The 19971-nt window shown below is 44.6% G+C and overlaps 1 protein-coding gene across 1 annotated transcript in view; it reads right to left on the reverse strand.

Annotated features, from left to right (window-relative positions):
• The window catches only part of LOXHD1 (lipoxygenase homology PLAT domains 1), a 225390-nt gene that overhangs the window by 157699 nt on the left and 47720 nt on the right, over nt 1–19971 (reverse strand). Inside the window, exons 6-9 of the mRNA XM_061636319.1 lie at nt 17255–17403; nt 16622–16745; nt 7609–7859; nt 5718–5853 (exon numbers count right to left, since the gene is read on the reverse strand). Coding sequence (XP_061492303.1) covers nt 5718–5853; nt 7609–7859; nt 16622–16745; nt 17255–17403 — 660 coding nt within the window. The remainder of the gene's footprint in view (nt 1–5717; nt 5854–7608; nt 7860–16621; nt 16746–17254; nt 17404–19971) is intronic.

The following is a 19971-nucleotide window of genomic DNA, read 5'->3' on the forward strand; positions in this document are numbered from 1 at the left end:
CACCTTCATGCTAGCCTCAATCCACTGCCAGGACCTGCATATGTAATTTCCCTTCCCACCCAAGAACAAAAGTTCTATTGATCCCATACAAACAAGGCACTTTGGCAAAGCGGACAGTATCTTGCGAGTCTGGACCTGGGTGCAGGTGCATAGTCAGGTAATTGGTAAACTAAGACTCCAGACTTAATGGTCTTATTGCAGGTGGTGGGGAGGGCTTTTGAGAAGGTGATGTGCAGAGGAGACTGGTGGTGCCAATATCAGTGGGACAGTGAATCCACTCCGGGTTTTAGTCCACCTTGTACAGCTCCTTGAAAGTTTGGACTAAAACCTGGAGCGGATTCACTGCTCTACTCATATCAGAGCCACTAGTCTCCACTAGTAATGTGTATGTGACTTCACCAACTTTAAAATGTGCTAGTGAGTTCTGCTGTGCTTGGGGGACCCTCCTGCTCATTTGGGCACCTGGACATCTACCCTACATTCCTGCCCTAATGGCACCACTGCAGGGACAGCTGTGTTGAAACCTCTCTTGGGCTACGGAGCTCTCTCTGGACCAGTCCTCACCAAGTTGTCAACCAGTGCCTGGTTTCTACTACTTCAGACTGCGGGTGGGGGCTCACAAGTGGAAACGTTCCACCATGCAAAACAACTTTTTTCCCTGACATGCCAATTTTCTATGTGAAAGGATTTTTTCCCCCATATAGAGGAGATTTCATCCTTGTGAACATTCACCTGCAGTCTGAGTCCTTTTTATTGTGCATGCATGATGATTTGTGCTCAAACATTGGGGCAGTTATACATGATCCTGTTTTTATACTGTTTGTGCCTGCAAAAGTTTTGGGGTGCATGCCCCATGGCTTACTGCTGAACTCCTGCAACTTTTTTATGCCACAAGTGTACTGGTGTGTGTGTGTGTGTTGTCCCACTTTTGTTGTGCTATAGCGCAAAGAGTGCCCCCTGCAGGTGGCAAGAATGCCATAGCATCAGGGAAGCACAGCAGAACAACTAATAAAACAGAATGAAGTGTGGACGGTCCAGTATAAATTTGCCACTAATGCACTACTGTTGTGTCAACGTTGCAGAATATACCCACCAAAAAAACCCACAACAGCCTGGAGTGAGCCTGAAGTAGTATAGAGGTAATACAGGATTACCGCCTCAGTGAGAACCAGACCACTTGAGTCTACCTCATACGGCTGTTGTGATAACCCATATGCATCACCCTGAGGTCACTGGAGAAAAGTAGGGGATGCACACAACTGTGGCGAGTTGTAACAGCTGAATAACTACTAAGAATTCATCATGCAAATGCATCCCTGGTTTGGAAAAAAAATCCTGAGCATCTAATGGAGGTCTTGCAAAGGGACAGTAAGCAAAGCTCCTGTCCAGGCAGGCAGGAGGTAAGATGACAATACAAGTTATCCCATTGTATGGTGGTTAAAGGTCACCAATTACACAAGGCCACTGCTTCCTGCCTATTTAATATATAACAGCCACAAAGGAATTACCCTGTCAATAGCAATCAGGGGTGATAACATGGCAGTTTAAAGGTCATAAATGCTTTTGCTGAATGGACTGCGCTGCAGAGATAAAGTGGTTGCAATGTTCGCTGTAATGAGCTCGGTTTCAATGGAATTGCTCCTTAAATGGGACAAACTGTTCATCACAGAGGCATCTTGATTGTACAGTGCCTTAACCAATTTTATAAACATTCATTGCACTAATATGATCAGGGGAGTAGGAGGGACAGTGTAAATTCTCTCCGCCAGTTATGAACCTTATGCAACTCTTGCTCCTGAGGCATCTGTGCTGCCATTGAAAATAACGGACATCCTAAACCCAATGGGGATTTAGAATGTAGCTGGAGTCTAGAGGACTCTTGCACTGATGTTAGCACTGATGTTAGACAATCTTTTTCAGCAAACAACAACAATGCCTTGCCTTTGTGAAACAGGGGAAGCAGGCCAATTCAAGGGGATATGGAGCAAGTTCCTGGAATTGCACATGGTTTAGGTCATAGAATCATAGAGTTGGAAGGGGCCTATGAGGTCATCAAGTCCAACCCCCTGCTCAATGCAGAAATCCAAATCAAAGCATTCCTGACAGATGGCTGTCCAGCTGCCTCTTGAATGCCTCCAGTGTTGGAGACCCCACTACCTCTCTAGGTCATTGGTTCCATTGTCGTATGGCTCTAACAGTTAGGAGGTTTTCCTGATGTCCAGTCAAAATCTGGCTTCCTGCAACTTGAGCCCATTATTTCGTGTACTGCATTCTGGGATGATTGAGAAGAGATCCCAGCCCTCCTCTGTGTGACAACCTTTCATGTACTTGAAGAGTGCTATCATATCTCCCCTCAGTCTTCTCTTCTCCAGGCTCAACATGCCCAGTTCTTTCAATCTCTCCTCATAGGGCTTGCTTTCTAGTCCCCTGATCATCCTTGTTGCCCTCCTCTGAACCTGTTCCAGTTTCTCTGCATCCTTCTTGAAGTGCGGAGTCTTCAAGGAGGTCCTCCTTCATCAATCAGGTGCAAAGAGCAGGAGAGTAATCATCCAGGGTCATGGAGGGGGACATAGACCCCTTACTTTTTGGGAGCAGGGTCCCTATGTATGAGGCAATCAGCATGAAAGGGGAGCTTATTAGCCACTGAGAAGAGTCCTGGTCCTTTCGTACTGATTGGAGCCAATCAGAGTGAAAGGAAATGAGTTGGCTACTAACAAGACTCTTCTGCGTTGCTAACCTACAACTTCTTCTTTCATCCTGATTGGCTCCTAGAGATGTCTGTTGTAGTGGGGGACAGCAAAGAAGACAAGGGCAAGTGGGAAAGGGTGTGTGCCATCACTATCATGAAGGGACCATGCTCTTCTGGATTTGCCACTACACTACTGGCAAACAGTGTGCCAGCTGGAGTTGAAGGGAGCTGTAGTCCAAAAAACTGGAGGGCACCGGGTTGGCAAACACTAATTCTAATGCCCATGTTTCGAGATGGATTTTCTATAAGCAAACATTTGAATAAATACAGGTAATCAAGATGTGTTTATTCCAACTATTTTGCAACCCAAAGTGCCCCTTTATTTCTTTTGTTTTCTTTTATTAATTAATTAATTAAATTTATATCCTGCCCTTCCTCCCAGTAGGATCCCAGGGCAGCAAACAAAAACACTAAAAACATTCTAAAGCATCATAAAAATACATTAAAACAAAACAACTGTTAAAAACATCTTTTTTAAAATAGCTTTTAAAACATCTTAAAAAGCAATTGCAACACAGACGCAGACTAGGATAAGGTCTCTACTTAAAAGGCTTGTTGAAAGAGGAAGGTCTCCACTAGGTGCTGAAAAGATAAGAGATGGCGCCTGTCTAATATTTAAGGGGAGGAAATTCCAAAGAGTAGGTGACACAACGCTAAAGGTTCACTTCCTCTGTAGTGCAGAATGGACTTCCTGATAAGATGGTATCTGTAAGAGGCCCTCACCTGCTAACGATCGACTGGGTATATAATGGGTAAGATGGTCTTTCAGGTATCCTGGTCCCAAGCTACATAGGGCATGGTACAACCAAAACCAGAACCTTGAACTCTTTTTCCCATCTTGGTTTCTCAGGCAATAGCTCATCTTTGGAGAGGGGATTTATTGAGGACACTAGAATGCTTCCTGTGACCTTTCCCCTCCCCCCCAAAAAAGTAAGTGTATTGTATTGTTTACCATTAACTTTTTAATAATGGACTCTAAAGTAACTATGCTTGAGGGTAGATGGGGTGTCAGAGGGATAAGGGGGAGAAGCAGGGAATGTATTCTGTGCATAAAATGGGGTGGAAGGGAGCCCTCTGATAAAAATCTTAACAAGAAACAGAGCAAAAATGAAAGGAACACCAAGACCTGAGATTATCCTATGTTGAATTGTTCCTGTAAATGTATCACTGTCTGGTAAATGAGAGCTACAACCAATTTCAGCTCCTCTCAGTTTTTCTTTTGTCCACTCTTAAATTCAGTTCTTCACATTGGTTTGAAATTTTTTAAAAAAGCAGTTCTTACAAAAATTCAGCAGCATTTCAGTGTAAATTTCTCACAACATATTTGTATGCATTTTTGCCTTATATACACATTCTGGCAAAGCAATTTTCCTTTATGTAATGCATTCTTGTCTGCTGTTTTCAAGGATATATGGATTCTCCTCTGCCTGCTTTACTCTAGCATATGCACTTTTGTACACATTATTTCAATTTATGACATTTGCACTTTCGGAAACTGTATGAAAACAAAAATGCAGCCAATCTTCAAAATTTGCACTTATCTGAATTTTGTGATGCAGTTTTCTAACCAATGATTACAAAAAGCATATATGGGGAAAGTGTGCATAAAAATGAATATGTTAGTGAAAATAACATACAAAAATACATTGCATTAGGAGAAATTGCCTGCAAAATGTGTCAAAACAGCAGACAAAAATGACTTCATTAGGAGGAATTTGCACTAAATACACTGAAGCATTTTCATGAAGACTTTTTTTAAAAAATAAATTGCAAATTGCTGCAAAAATGTGGAGAAGCGAATTCAGGATTGGAAAGAATGAGAAAGTGAGGGAACTGAAATTGACAGATCCTTCCATCCCTATCTGGAGAACTTCATTTCAAAAGTTAGAGAAGTGCAAATTTCAAAAGACTGCTGTGTTTCAGTTTGCATACCGTTTTGGAAAGTGCAAATTAGGCAGGTTCACCTTAAATACGAGCTGAATTGAAATTCTCCCCCATCTCTAGTTAAGGTGCATAGTATCTATAGCTGGCCAAGTTATTATGACACCTGACAGAAAATCTTATATGTGCCTTTTTCCGGGAGTAAAAAATACAATAATAAATTAAATAACTCACAACGTCCTGCCCATTCATGACCCTCAACATCTGCTCTCTGTGGCAGCTGCCTCACTCTCCCTAATGGTAGGGCCTGCCCTATGTGCATAGTGCCTAGCTGTTGCATGCTCTTTAGATAATGAAATGAATTAATAGGCACTGCAAAAGAAGCAGAGGCAGTGAAGTTAGTGGGGATCTTCATATTGTAGGAGGAGAAGGATCCCTCTACATTTTCGATAGTAGAACCTGTCCTGAACCCTTAACATGTATTTAATGTATTTTAAGATCTGTTTTTATGATGTTTTAAAGTGTTTTAGTGCTTTGTTTGCCGCCCTGGGCTCCTGCTGGGAGGAAGGGCGGGATACAAATTAAACAAATAAATAAACATAAAGTAGAACACAAGGTTAAATAAAATAACTGTATCCTGTGGTAAATGCCAGATCCACACCATACATTTAAAGCACATTTAAAGCACATGGTTTCCCCCAAAGAATCCCGGGAACTGTAGCTTACCCCTCACTGAGCTACAATGCCCAGCACCCTTAACAAGCTACCGTTCCTGGGATTCTTTGGGGGAAGTCTTGTGTCTATGTATAGTGTGTACGTGGCCAGGGACAGAGTAATGGCTTGTAGCATGTGCAGTTCTCTTCTAGTAAAAAATGAGGAGCCGGTACTCATATCTTAAGAAAAGTGCTGTGGGTACCAGCACAAAATGGCTGCCATGGGCAGGGGAAAAAAGAAGTGTCAGTGCTCTGTTCCAGTTAGTACTGTCACACAAAAAGCATTGAGTGTGCGCAAGAGCAATGTAAGGACAGGAGCATTTACCAAAGAATGAATGAATGAGTGTTTGAGCCTCACTCTCTTTTGCACCTACTTTTCAGTCTCTTGTGACGCAGTGAGACCATTTCATAGAGCTCCCTTTCAACCAATCCATCTCCTTCATCCTCGTCCAGCCATTTTCCACAAGGGAATGTCTGTTCAATACCAGTAAACGGGCAGTAAACCACGACCTGGAAGGGAGCGGGGATGAGAAATCAGCACCAGAGCGGATCATCCATATTTGAAAAATGGAAATGGACTGCCTCCAAGTTGATTCTGACTTATGGCGACCCTATGAATAGGGTTTTCATGGTAAGTGGTATTCAGAGGGGGTTTACCATTGCCTTCATCTGAGGCTGAGAGGCAGTGACTGGCCCAAGGTCACACAGTGAGCTTCATGGCTGTGTGCGGATTCAAACCTTGGTCTCCCAGGTCGTAGACCAACACCTTAACCACTACACCACACTGGCTCTCTCATCCATATTTACCATTGCCCATATGCTCCTGATGAGACATGATGCATTCACATACACGAGCAAGGTTTCAAACTTAGAGGGAAAGATAACAGAGCTAAGCCAAGGATATTGCAAGTAGGGCTGGTCCAAAATGTCTCAGAAAATAATTTTCTGACAAGTTCTTTTTTTATTTTATTTTTTTCATTTTGAGCCCCTCCTGAACAGTTGGAGAATTCAAGTCCTCTCCTGGAGAACATTCAGCAAAATGTCATAGGAACACAGAACATGGGAAGGTTTCTTGCACACAGTTAGACCTTTGCTCCTCCTTGCTCAGTACTGTCTACAGTGACTAACAGTGGCTCTCCGGGGTTTCAGGCCCAGGCCATTCCAAGCCTTATCTGGTGACAACAGGGATTGAACTTGTGTGCAAGGCAGATGCTTTACCACTGAGCTATGTCCCTTCCTCAGTTTTGCCATCTGTGATTTTTGGGCACAACTGTAGGTCCAGGGTTTCTATTGTTTGGATTTATTTGAATATTGTCAAAGGTTCTTCTCCAGTTCTCTTGCTCATTGCTTCCTTGGGGAAGGGAAGTAGCTCAGTAGGAGGACACTTGCTCTGCATGCAGAAGGTTCCAAGTGCAACCCCTGAAGAATATTCAGGTAGGGCTGGGAAAGACCTCCGTCTGAAACCCTGGAGACCCTCTGCCAGTCAGTGGAGCCAATACACATCTTAATGGGCACTTGGAGAAGTGTGCATTTCAAAGGATGTCTGTGTTTCAGTTCTCCAATGGTTTCAGAAAGTGCTAATTAAGTAGGTTCGCTTTTGAATGCAAACTGAATCAAATTCCCACCCACCCTCCGTCCCTAGTCCTTCAAACATCTGCAGATGGCAGCCACGTTGCTCCATTCCTCAAACCAGCCCTCTGTCCTCTTCAGCTCCCCCTTTCCCTTCTTAGAGCCACATTAAATCTCAAACTCGCCACGTTTAGAAACTGGAGGACAACATGACCGTCAGGTTCGATAGGGAAGTGATTGTGTCCCCAGAGAAATCAATGCAAACTTCATTCAAATGGCCTCAACGTCCGTTCTGCACAATCCTAAGGGTACATTAAGACAGAGGGACAGAATATACTGAATTAGAACTGAATTGGTTTACACTGACTGGCAGTGGCTTCTCCAGAGTTTCAGGGAGGAGCATCTCCAGGGAGATGCCAGGGATTGAACCTGGGACCTTCTGCATGCAAAGCAGATGCTCTACCACTGAGCTATGTCCCTTCCCCTGGCTGCAACCGCAGCAGAGCCCTTGGACCTAGTAAGCACATATGGATTGTTGCATAATGTTGAGTGTCATGCAGCCTATATTAGGTACATTCAGCATCATAAGTGAAACCAGAGCAACATTTTTCAAACCTTTCAGGTCACTCTCGTCAGACTGCAAATAGGGGAAGCGATTGGACAGCTGTCCAAAGGTGTTCAGTGACCTGTCCTCACCTTCTCACAGTACCAGCCTGAGCTGACGCCAGCATTATCATGTCCAACTGAGACACGGCTCAAGGGACTCAGGAGAGCAGCTATCTCTATGTTAAAAAGATCGGTCCTGGCCCGTTCAAATTCGCCTCCTTCCAAAAAAACCTTCCCGCTGTTTTTCAGCCCTTTGGAGCCATGCATGACGATGTGGATCTTGGAGTTGGTACCAGCCCCTCGGATATCCCCCGTCACGACAGCAACATTATAGACAATACCTGCAGGGTGGGAGGTTGGTTAGACACAGACAGGGCAATGAGGACAGTGGTGGTGGAGGCGGCTGTGGTTTATTATTATTATTATTATTATTATTATTAATATTAGTAGTAGTAGTAGTAGTAGTAGTAGTATCACCATCATTTATTACCTGCCCTTCACCCAAAGGTGCCAGGGTGGGTTACAACAATCCTAAAATGCAACAATTCTAAAAACAAATTTAAAACAACCTAAAATCCCAAAATAGGGTTACTAATGGCAGCCTTAATGTTTGCTGTCTTGATAACACTTTTGACTGTACAGCAGGGGTGAGGGCAATGTTCAGTCCAAGAGCCACATTCCTTTCTGGGCCACCTTCTGGGGGCCGCATGCCAGTGTTGGGTGAGCCAGAGGCAGAAGCAGGTGGAGCAACACATGTTAATTTTACCTTTGAGCAGTAGTCCAGTTTCTGGACAGACTCACACACTCCTTCATGCAGAGACCCAAGAGGCATGATCAGAGCTCAATAAGACATTCCAGCCACACAGTAACACTCAAGGAGAGAGTGAAGCAGAGCCAGTGAGTTGTGTGGCCTGGAACAGGTGCTGATTTCCTGGAAAGTCCTGAGGGCCAGATAGAAAGACCTGGAGGGCCACATGTGCAAAGTGATCAGCATGTGCAAAGCATTGCCTGTGTTAGCCACCACTGGGTGGGCATGTAAAGTGCACTTACTACCAACCACTAGATTTGACTATTTAGTATGTGTTTTGCCAGAGGCAAGAAAATTCAAGGATTGATTTCAAAGGTGATGAAACACACTCGTGAAGAAGAGAGTTATTGCTTTATTTGAGATAGAAGCTAGTGGTTTAAGGCAGGCAGGCAGAAAACAGATAAAGCAACTAATGAGTGCAGTTATCTCACGTTCTCCTTTCAGTTGTTGGGAGCCCCGGACAAGCAATTATGGAGAGATCCCACTGGCCTCTACACAATACCCCCAACCAGCCTGGGTCTGTGCTGAGGCTCCCTGAGCAGGAGTTAGGGACCCTTGTTTATACCCAAAAGAGCCCCTGAATCTGGGTGCAGGTTGGACCTGTGACTTTAACCAGCTAAACCTGCGGGATTTTTTTTAAAAAAATTGGATCTCATGCTCGTGCCTTTGTTTATCAATTCTGTTGGTCAATGTCCTTGCTTTGTAGCAGCCTGATTCATTGCAGCTGCCTTTGAAGGCCAGGTTCCCAGCGCTTAGCAGTGTGTGAGAAAACATCCTTCCCAATGATTTGTTGGCATCCACTATCTATTTTTGCCAATTAAGAGCCTCTCTTACCTCATCTGTGTTAAATAAACAAAGCTTCTCAAATTTGTGTACTATTGTATTCTGCATAGGCAGAGTTCAAGAAAACATGCCAAAAAGGCCCACCTGGCTGGGATGAAGGGGCATGGGACAGGGGAACTGAGCATGCCATCCTACCCTTCCTCATTACATTGAGATGTCTTGCAGTCATTTTCCCATACAGTATGCCACTGCATGAGCATTTGCACTGGACTGCCCAGTGCTCAAGTCTTGGGGTGGCAGCGCATGGACAAGAGCATGCCATGAAAACTGCTTCACTCACATTTCTTCCTGTTGCATCACTGTTAAAATCTACAGAGACATGCCAGGAAGGCCAGCCCTACTATTCAATAGAGTGAGGCAGCTGCCACAGGTGCGGCTGCCAAAAAAGGAGGTGTTGGAAGAAAGATCTGTGTGTGCCACATGGCTGTCTCTCCACCACCTAAGCTAGCCTGCTGCCCCTGAGCTCTGTAGAGGACACTGCCCCATTGCCAGCACTGGAGTACAATTCAACTGCCAGTCTGGTTGGCTTTTCTATAAGGAATGGGAGAGGGAGCCATCTTGTCCTTCCTCTCAGGCTGTAAAATGTCTTGGGCTGGCCCTGCCCACCAGATATGTAAATCATGCAATGAATACTGGCCTGGAAGTCAAAGTTCAAAATCAGACCAGGTATAAAGCCCAGGTGACTATCTGGGACGCTGACCTCAGGCGGTATACATCACAGGCTCTCTGCTCAACAGCTGAAACAAACAGCTGGCAACAGTGACATGCCTGGGTAACGTTGGATGCACTTTCATTTTGCCTTCTTATTCGTGGGAAAACTTAGATCAACATTGCCTGTTCGACAAAATGGTGTCCATGAGCAATTGTGATCAGATCTCACACATACAAAGGTATTGCCTTGGATGTCAGGGACAAATCACGCTTGCCAATCGTGTATCCAAGTAGTGGTGGCTGAGGCCCATTGGGACTGGTGAGGCCAAAGACAGGGAGCCCAAACAGTGACAGGCAGAGCCAACTATTGCTAATTTTGTCCCCATCCTCCTCCCTGCTGAGTTCTACAAGTATAACACTGAGTCTGAGAAGGAGTAAACTGCCAGCCCCTGTACTGGTTCTACATAAGAAGGCAGGGAGGTAGGAGCTGGCTGAGGGCAGACCAAAGTTGGTGGGTCACCCTAACGGACCAGCCTCCATAGCATCCAAGCTGTGAAATGGGTACAACAAATAAAAAAGTATTCAAAAGATGAACAAATGGGGGGGCACCAAAGATGCTCTTCATTTGGGGCACACAGAGGACTAGCCCGGTTCAAAATCTCATGGTTCGACTGGGCATGTCAGTTCTGGTCCTCTCAGTTTCTCATTTCTACAATCTTAAATTGAGTTATCTACATTTCTGCAGCAATTTGCATTGCTTAAAAAAAATCCTCATGAAAGTTCTTCAGCATTTTAGTGCAAATCTATCCTAATACACACATGCTGTCTGCAGTTTTGACTAATGTGAATGAATGAATCTTTATTTTTACCCCGCCCTTTTTCCAAAACTGGAACTCACAGCGGCTTACAAATAAAAACTACACATAGGTAAAAAAACATACAAAAAATACAATTAAAATAGAATTAAACTGTTTGTGACATTAAAACCATGAAATACACACTTAAGATACTAAGAATGTGCATATTGTTGCAAGCAGTTTCCCCTAATATAATGCATTTCTGTATGTTACTTTCATTAATATATTCATTTTTATGCACACATCCCCCTAATATATGCATCTTTGTAGACATTGTTTGGTTGGAGAACTGCACTGCAAAATTTAGATAAGTATGAATTTTGAAGGATGGGTGTATTATGGTTCTCATAGTGTTTTGGAAAGTGAAAATGTCATAGATTCAGCTTTAAATGTGAACTGATTCAGATTTCTCCCACATCTCTAGGTTCGGCATAGCCAGGCTTTAACTGGCACCCACCCTTCCAACTGCTGCTTAAACTTCAAGGCAGATTTGCAGCAAAGCTCAAAGCTCACTATAGCAGCCGCATCTTCCAGCAGCAACTTAAGTTTAAGTGAAATGCACGTGCCAGCTTCTCCGTTCAGGGGCTTCTGTTGTTTTAAGGCTGCTTGCATCATACTGTAAATACGGTAGTTTTCATTCTCTGACAATTTCACCTTATTAAATTGTATATAACTTTGAAAGGCCCCAGCAGGGGTCTTTTAACAGCGATAGCCTCTGTTGCACACTTGCCAAAGAAGAGAGAGACCTGAGCAGCAGTTCAATGATGCCGGCAGCTGCATTATAACACTTAAACAGGTTGAATAAATAAGTACTCAATGCAGAGCTCCACCGATGCTTACCTTTTGGAAGGGAGGCAAACTGTTTTCATCCCAGGAGGAAATCAAAGCAAGCATGCTCAAGCCCATGTTCCCAGACCCATGCCTTTAAAGTTAGTGTAGGCATCTGTATTTAACCATCAATAATTTCATTTTCAGATACGCACTCAGGTCTTGCTTGTGGGCTTCCCCCAGGCACCTGGTTGGCCACTGTGAGAACAGGATGCTGGACTAGATGGGCCACTGGCCTGATCCAGCAGGTTCTTCTTATGTTCTTATGACTAAATCCTTGAAGTGCTCACTTCAGGAAAAAGAAGAGACTGGAACATATACGTGAAGTGTGGCAACCTATAACATGCCTTTCCATAGGAAACTTCCCCTCCCAATGCAGTGAAATCCAAAACAGAGCCTGTAGGTACTAAGGATGCATGAGGTTTTTGCTAAAATTGAAACTGACACCAGTCTTCCCGAAAACCCATAGGCTCTTTGTGGACCAATCCTGAATGCTGCAAGTTTCCCAGCTTTACCCAACCCCTGACTTTTTAAAAAAAGCATTAACTTTGCTTTGCCAATGTGAAACTCTGCAGCACGCTGCTTTGCTTTGCTAAGGTAAAATTGACTGGCCTGTGTGTTTGCTTTGCTAATTTTAAATGTGTGTGTTTGCTTGTGTAATTGACCAGCCTGTGTATTTGCTTTCCTAATGTTTGACAGACTGTGACTTTGCTCAGTCTGCTCTTTGCTTTGCAGCCTGTCTTTACTTTGCTCAGCTTGTGTCTTTGCTTTGCTAATGTTAAACTGACAAACCTGTGCCTGCTTTGCTAAGGTGAAGCTGACCACCTTGAGTTTGCTTTGCTAACCTTACACTGACAAGCCTGTGTCTTTGCTTTGCTAACATGAAATTGACCAGCCTGTGTCTTTGCTTTGCTAACATGAAATTGACCAGCCTGTGTCTTTGCTTTGCATTAAACTGACTCTCACTTTCTCCTAGTGCTGTGGGGAGGGCAGCAGGAAGGCACTGGGCAGAGGGGAAGCTGATTTCCAAAAGGAAAACATTGTTAACAATATTATTATTGTTCAGGAGGGGGAAAATTGGAATGGTAAAATTTAAATTGCTTCTTTTTATTTCTCATGTATTTTATTGTATTCTATGGGATTCATATTGTAATGCTATAAAGCATAACACACAAGAAGTGAAAGAAGCAATAAGAATACAATGAAAAATCACATAGCATCTAGCACAGCATACTACAATTACTACAACAGGCAGAAAAATCATTAAATAATCTGCCAAGACCTCAACAATCTTCAGGTATTATGGAGGGGCGGAGTTTGGGAACCAGTGTTGCACACTGCAACTGCCATCAGTCCCAGCCAACATGACCAGTGGTCAGGGATGATGTGAGTTGTTGTCCGAAGCATCTGGAGAGCACTCCCTGGTGGCAACAATACGGAAATAGATGCACCAATGTGCTGACTCAGCATAAGTCACCTTCCTATGTTCCCACTAAGGCGTTGACTACATAAAGACCTGAAACATGTCGTTTTCCTTAGAATTATCTTCCATTCTCTACAGCAGGCCCTGGTTCTTTGGGGCAAAGAAGAAGATACATATCCTATAGAACATAGAACACAGGAAGATGTCTTATACTGAGTCAGCTTATTGATCCCTCTAGCTCAGTATTGTCTACACTGACTGGCAGCAGCTCTCCAGGGTTTCAGACAGTGGTCTTCCCCAGCCTTACCTGGAGATGCTGGGGACTGAACCTGGGACCTTCTGCATGCAAGGCAGATGCTCTACCATTGTGCTACGGACTTTGCCCTACTGCTTAGAATAGCAGTGCCAACAAGGCTACATACAGCAGTGTGGAGAAGTTCTGATTTCCACTGTGGTCATCTGCTAAGGCACTTAAGCACTTATTTCCTCAAAAGATGAGAAGACGTTACTTTGTTGGAGCTCTAATTAAGCCAAACAATTGAAGAAGAAAAAACAGTGAGGGAGGGGAGTTGGGGTTTGCACTGCGATAGAACCCCATGAGTTGGGGAAGGAAGATGCAGCTCCTCCCTCCCCCCCCCCCAAGATCCTGAAGCATAAAACTAATCGGAGTGGAACGTGCTGGCAGCTTTTTCATCAGTTGCTCAAATCAATAATTAAGCTGTTTAGAAAGGGCACCTCGCATGCTGGAGGCTGTGACTCCACTGGAAGAAACCTGGATTAAGCAGGCCTTCCCAGCAGGCACGTTGCTTGCCCAGATGCCTCAAGGCCTAGAATCTTGTTTTGTATTCTATTCTGCCCCCTCCCCTTCTTCCCAGGGGCAGGAAGTTCTGGGCAGCCTTCAGAGCATCAGCAACCTTTGGAAAAAGAGTGTCCTGAAGGTCCAGGGTGTCTTTGTAGGAATAATCTGCTCCTTTGCATTTTAACAGCAATACGTTGAGGAGGAGGAGATGGATACATGTATCAGATTCTGATGTGGCAGGAAACATTCTGTTCTCCAAAACCTTGAGAATGGACTGGTCCATAAACTTAGTTTTGCAAGTTTCATTATGAAATTAGACAGGGCCAGCACTGACACCTGGCTTCCTGGGGCAGCTGCCAGGACTCCAACAGGGGCCACTGCTAACAGAAGTATTAAAGAAGAAGCCACCTGCTACCATGGTCTTCAGCAGAAAAATCTCCATGGGTGTCAGCGCAAGGATGTACACTTCCACAATGGAAATTCCTCACCTCACTCTCCTCTCCCCATGTGTGCCATGCACCCTCCCCAGATCTGATCCAGAGGGTTGGGGAAACACCCAGAATAGATTTAGGGGATGTGGAGGGGAAAGATAGGGGGAGACATTCTGTTGTGCAAGCGACCACAATAGTACTGATGGAACAAGATGCTCAGCACTATAATGGATACAACCAATCCAATGGTACAATGCTCCAAAAACCTATGGATAAGAGTAAGGAAAGTTTTTGCTGTTTCCTATGTTCCTGGCCCTTCTGTTAACTTTGGCTCTTTCAAATATATATGCACTGCACCCTCCTGTAAAAGGAGCCTCAAAAGGGTCTTTCGCTTTAATGTAATTTTTATTTTCCTTCCTAGTAATGGATAAGGCAATTAGGATGCCAGGGGCAGCATCTCTCATAGTTATTGTTGTTGTTGTTAGAATTTATTACCTGCCCTTCACCCAGAGATCCCAGGGCGAGTTACAATTTTAAAACGCATAATTAAAATAGTTAAAAGCAACCTAAACATCACAGGAAAAAAAAGTGGCTCCTAGAAATATCCATCTCAGGTGTCGAAGGCTAGGGTAAAGAGGTGCATCTTCAGCATTCACCAAAAGTTGTACAATGAAGTTGCCAGGCGCACTTGGTGGGGAGGGAGTTCCACAGCCTAGGGGCTGCCGCAGAGAATGCCCCCTCCCGGGCCACCACCACCCCTGAGCTTCCAAGTGTCACGGAACTACCAAAATGCCCCCCTTAGCTGATCTCAACACCCGAAAGACATTTGCTTGGTATCATTGAGGGCTTTTAAACAAAGATGATTCAGAAGCCACCCTGCATCTTTCAAAACAGGAGTAGCCAGCAGGTGGCACTGTGGCACTGGACTCCAGCAATGGCATCGCTGCTGTGTACCAGGACAGGACTGGGCAGCAGGCAAGTCAGGCTTGTTCAGGCACACCAGCAGAGCCAGTGCATCCAAGCTGTCATCACTGCTTCCTGCCTCAATATGGGGCAGTGATGTCACTACAGTAGGCCAGTTCCATGTCCCCCTCCCTGTCAGCCACCTTGCTCAAAGAAGATGAATTTGAGGCCACCAACCTGGATGCTGTTAAAAAGGGGGTTCATTTGTTATTTTCACTAATATACAGGCATACCCCACTTAACGTCGCTTCACTTAACGTCGCCCCACTATTATAACGTATATGCTCCATACGCCACCATACCCCGCTTAACGTACACGTGCTTTGCAATTACGGACACTTAATGGCATGACACCGCTGCCATCTAGTGGCGATTGCCGTGCAGTACATGCATAGATAATTGCTTCACTTTAAGTACATTTTCACTTTACATACGCGCTCCGGTCCCATTGCGTATGTTAAAGCGGGGTATGCCTGTAGTCACTGTTATGCACACTTTCCCCTAATACATGCATTATTGTATACATTCCTTGGTTGGATAATTGCATCGCAAAATTTGGACATGTGCGAATTGGAAGGCTAGCTGTGTTTTGCTTCTCATAGTGTTTTGGAAAGTGAGAATTTGATAGATTTGGCTTTAAATGTGAACTGATTCAGATTTTTCTCCCATCCCTAGCAGTGCCCTGTTCATTGTAACGGACCAGCTGCCATTGCATTTAAAGTCAGTATAATGGAAACATAGGGGCACAGTTAGGAGAATTCCTCTATGGATAGGGCACTGCTAGAGATGGGGAGAAATTCAATTCAGTTCACATTTAAAGTTGAATTTATTCAATTTGCACGTTCCAAAACAATATGAGAACAGAAACAAAGCCATCCTTCCAAATTCACACGTGTCTGAATTTTGCAATATAATTCTCCAACTGAAAGAATGTTTACAAACATGCACACATTAGGGGCAAGTGCACATAACAATCAATATATTCATGAAAATAACAAACAAAAATGGATTATATTAGGAGAAATTGCTTGCAAAAATGTGTACAATAGTCAAAACTGCATACAAAAATGTGTGCGTTGGGAGAAATTCACACTAAAATGCTGAAGAGTCTCATGAAGATTTTTTTTTTTAAAAAAAATGCAAATTGCTGCATAAATGTGGAGAACTGAATGTAAGGTTGGAAAAATGAGAAAGTGATAGAACAGAAATTGACAGCTCCTTCCATCCCTAGGCACTGCCCAACCAACTTCAGTCTGGCCTCATCCAGCCCCCACCTGCGTGCTTTCAGCTCCTTGAAAGTTTGGACTAAAACCCGCAGCAGCTTCACTGCCCCACCGACATCAAAGCCCCTAGTCTCCACTGTGCTGCAGGGGGAAAGGCATGGTTTCGCCCATGTTCATTCTCTTTTGAAAAAGCTACATTAGTCCCCCTGTGCCCAAATTATCAATCTTGAACCCAAACCTCAGCTTAATTTTCACCCTCAACCTCCTGCGCATTTACCTGTAGCCTCTGTTCCTCCCACTAGAATATCCCGCTGAATTTTGCCATCGTCTTCGTCCAGCGCAAACCAACGGTTGCATGGGAATTCGTACACGCACTTGTTGCCAATGTCTTCAATGATAACCTAGCATGGAAGCAGAGCTTCATTTGAACAAGGAGCGAAAGAAGACTACAAGGAAGCCATGGCATTTAACACGGACACAACACCAAACTATTTCTAGGTGAATTCACAGGAACAAGCAGTACACACTGGGGATTATCAGCATATGCACTTTATTTTCGCCAGAGAATATTTGGTGAGCCTCTGCCCTCCTTACAAAAGAGAGAGAGAGTTATTCTATTTGGTCAGGACTCAGAGTGGTGAGCCCATGCCCTCATGAAAAGGGTTGTGTGGTAGCAGTGGTAGTGGTGGCTGGGTCATAGTTCAGTGGTAGAGGACATGCTTTGTATACAGAAGGTCCTGGGTTCGAACCCCGGGACCTCCAGGTAGTTCTGGAAAAGACCCCTTCCTGAGACTCTGAAGTGCTACTGCCAGTCAGTGCAAGCTATATGGAGCTATATGGACCAATTGGCTAATGCAGTAAAAGGCAGTTTCCTATCTCCCTAGAGGAAAGTAAGCACATCTGTACAAACCTTGGCCAGGAACCATCCAGCTGAGCCTCCCTTGTTGTTGTGGCCTATGGTGATTTTCCTTAACTTTCCCAGATTGGGAGCATCGAGAGTAAACTTGTCTTCTGCGCCTTTCTCAAAATTGTCCTTGTCGTTGTCCAGCTTTCGCTCTCCTAACATCAAAAGTAAAGGCAAACAAATAAGGGAGTATTAGATGCAGAAATCCACGTAAGCCCGGCATTGTGATGTACAGTATGTATGCAAATAAAGAGCTTTAGGGGAGCATGCACCAGAGATTTCAGCTGGGAGCTTCAGGGTTGGAGGCATGGGCCTAATCTAGGCCCCTGTATATGGCCAGACCTCAGAGCCATCTTGAGATACCAACTTAATAGGAATATGGCAAATCCCTGTGATTGGCAGGCAGCATTAATCCTTTGGACTGGCCAGGAGCAGGGGTGTAGTCATGTGGAGTCTTCGCGGTGGTCTTAGACCTTTTTACTTTTTTGGGAGCAGGGTCCCAGCGGGGTCCTTATGTCTCCAGCATATTACAAGTCAATCAGCATGAAAGGGAGTGTTAGCCACTGAGGAGAGTCTTCTAACATGCTTCTTTCCTGCTGATTGAAGCCAATCCGAGTGAAAGGAGGCAAGTCAGCCACTGAGAAGACTCTTCTCAGTGCTAACACTCTCCTCTTTCATGCTTATTGGTTCCTAGGCATTAATAAGGATCTCATTCTCAACCCCACAGCAAAAAAAGTGGAGAGGGGGCATGGCTGTGATCAACATTAAGGGACCCTGCACTTCTGAATTTGTCACTACACTACTGGCCAGGGCCTGTATAAATATTAGGAGCACAGCTTGCCTAACTCAACGGTATCTTCTCCCTACTAACTGCTGCTTTTCTAGCTTCATGCTCCAGTCTCAGAGACTCTGAGCTAGAGATTGCACCACCCAGGGCTTGACTTGGGTACCTGGGCCAGGCCCCAACAATACTTACATACTGTATATATCCTAATCCTAGGACATAGGAAATGTGAACTTCCTGGGATAGAGACAGACCAATATTTATTTTTTATTTTTATTTTATTTACTTTATTAAGCTTATATACCACCCGACTAGCAAACAGCTCTCTGGGCGGTGAACATAAAAACATATACAATAATAAAATTACATGATCTAATACCACAAGTATATAAAAGTACACCATCTAAAATAAAATTACAACATTAATTTACTCAAATTAACTTAGATTAAAATGCCTCAGAGAAGAGAAAGGTTTTAACCTGGCGCCGAAAGGATAATAGTGTCGGTGCCAGGCGTATCTCCTCGGGGAGACTATTCCACAATTCGGGAGCCACCACTGAGAAGGCCCTAGATCTTGTTACTACCCTCCGGGCCTCCCTATGGGTCGGGACCCGGAGGAGGGCCTTCGTAGTAGACCGTAGTGTACGAGCCGGTTTGTATCGGGAGAGGCGTTCCAGCAGATATCGTGGCTGGTGCTCATTGGGACTGGCAGGGTGGGAGGCAGGGATCACAAACAGTAGGCGGAGCTAGAGTCAATGACAGGTGGAGCCAAATAATTCTACTTTTGTCCTCATTCTCTTCCCTGATGAGTTCTACAAGGTATAGCACTGAGACTGAGGAAGAAGAGGAGGGTAAACTGACTGGTTGTAAGTAGGAAGGAAGGAAGGAAAGAAGGAAGGAAGGCAGAGGGGGGCTGGCTGGGGGCAGACGGAGATTGGTGGTACAGGGCCTTATTTGCCCCAATGGACCAGCCTCCACTGAAATCATTTTTTAAGGCAATTGAAAGTGCTATGAAGGAAGCCTAGTATTCTGTGGGCCTCTGGTTAAAACAGGATTTGCAGGTTTTTGATGTGCTACAAAAACTTGCAAAACCTGTCAAGGAAGGTGCTTGCAGACAGGGCTGTGCATCACAGGCAGCCTCTCTCATAGCACCTTCAACTCTGAGAAAAAAGCCACAGAATCCGTGAGTTCAGGTTTATCCGCATCATTCCAGACCCCTGTTTGCCTCAAGAAAAGTTCAAGAGTCGAATAAAATGCAAGGCACCAAAAGTATGGCAACATGTAGTCAGTGTATGCCTTATATGTCTTCAAAAGTAGCATCTAGCGGGGAGAAGGATGGGTGGGAAGGTGGTCCCTGAAGGCCTCTGTATGTGTGAAACAAATTATCCTTAGCGGAAACCTACACAGCCCTATGGCCAGCAGGGGTGTAGTTGCCCAGGGTCTTGGCAGGGTCTTAGACTCCTTACCTTTTTAGTAGCAGGGCCCCAGCAGGGCACCTATGTCTCCAGCCTTCTAAGAGTCAATCAGCAAGAAATGGCACAGTGTTAGCCACTGAAAAGAATAACTTTCTAACATGCTTCCTTGTCCTTTCCTACTGATTGGAGCCAATCAGAGTAAAAGGATGCGAGTCAGCCACTGAGAAGACTCTTTGCAGTAGCCAACTCTCTCCCCTTTCATGTTTAGTGGCTCCTAGGAATGTCTTATGTTGTGGGAGAAGGCATTAACAAAGATGTCATTCTCAACCCAGCACAAACAAGGGGAGAAAGAGGTGTTGCTGTGACCAACATGAGGAGACCCTGCACTTCTGAATTTGCCACTACACTACTGATGGCAAGGGTGGGAGAACCTTTTTGGGCCAATGGGCCAGATAGTTATCTCTCCAACCCAAGGTGGGCCAAATCTGACGTGTGGGCGGGGTTGCCTGTCAATCACCTGATGT

The sequence above is a fragment of the Rhineura floridana genome, chromosome 1 (assembly GCF_030035675.1).
Source record: "Rhineura floridana isolate rRhiFlo1 chromosome 1, rRhiFlo1.hap2, whole genome shotgun sequence".
Classification (NCBI taxonomy): Eukaryota; Metazoa; Chordata; class Lepidosauria; order Squamata; family Rhineuridae; genus Rhineura; species Rhineura floridana.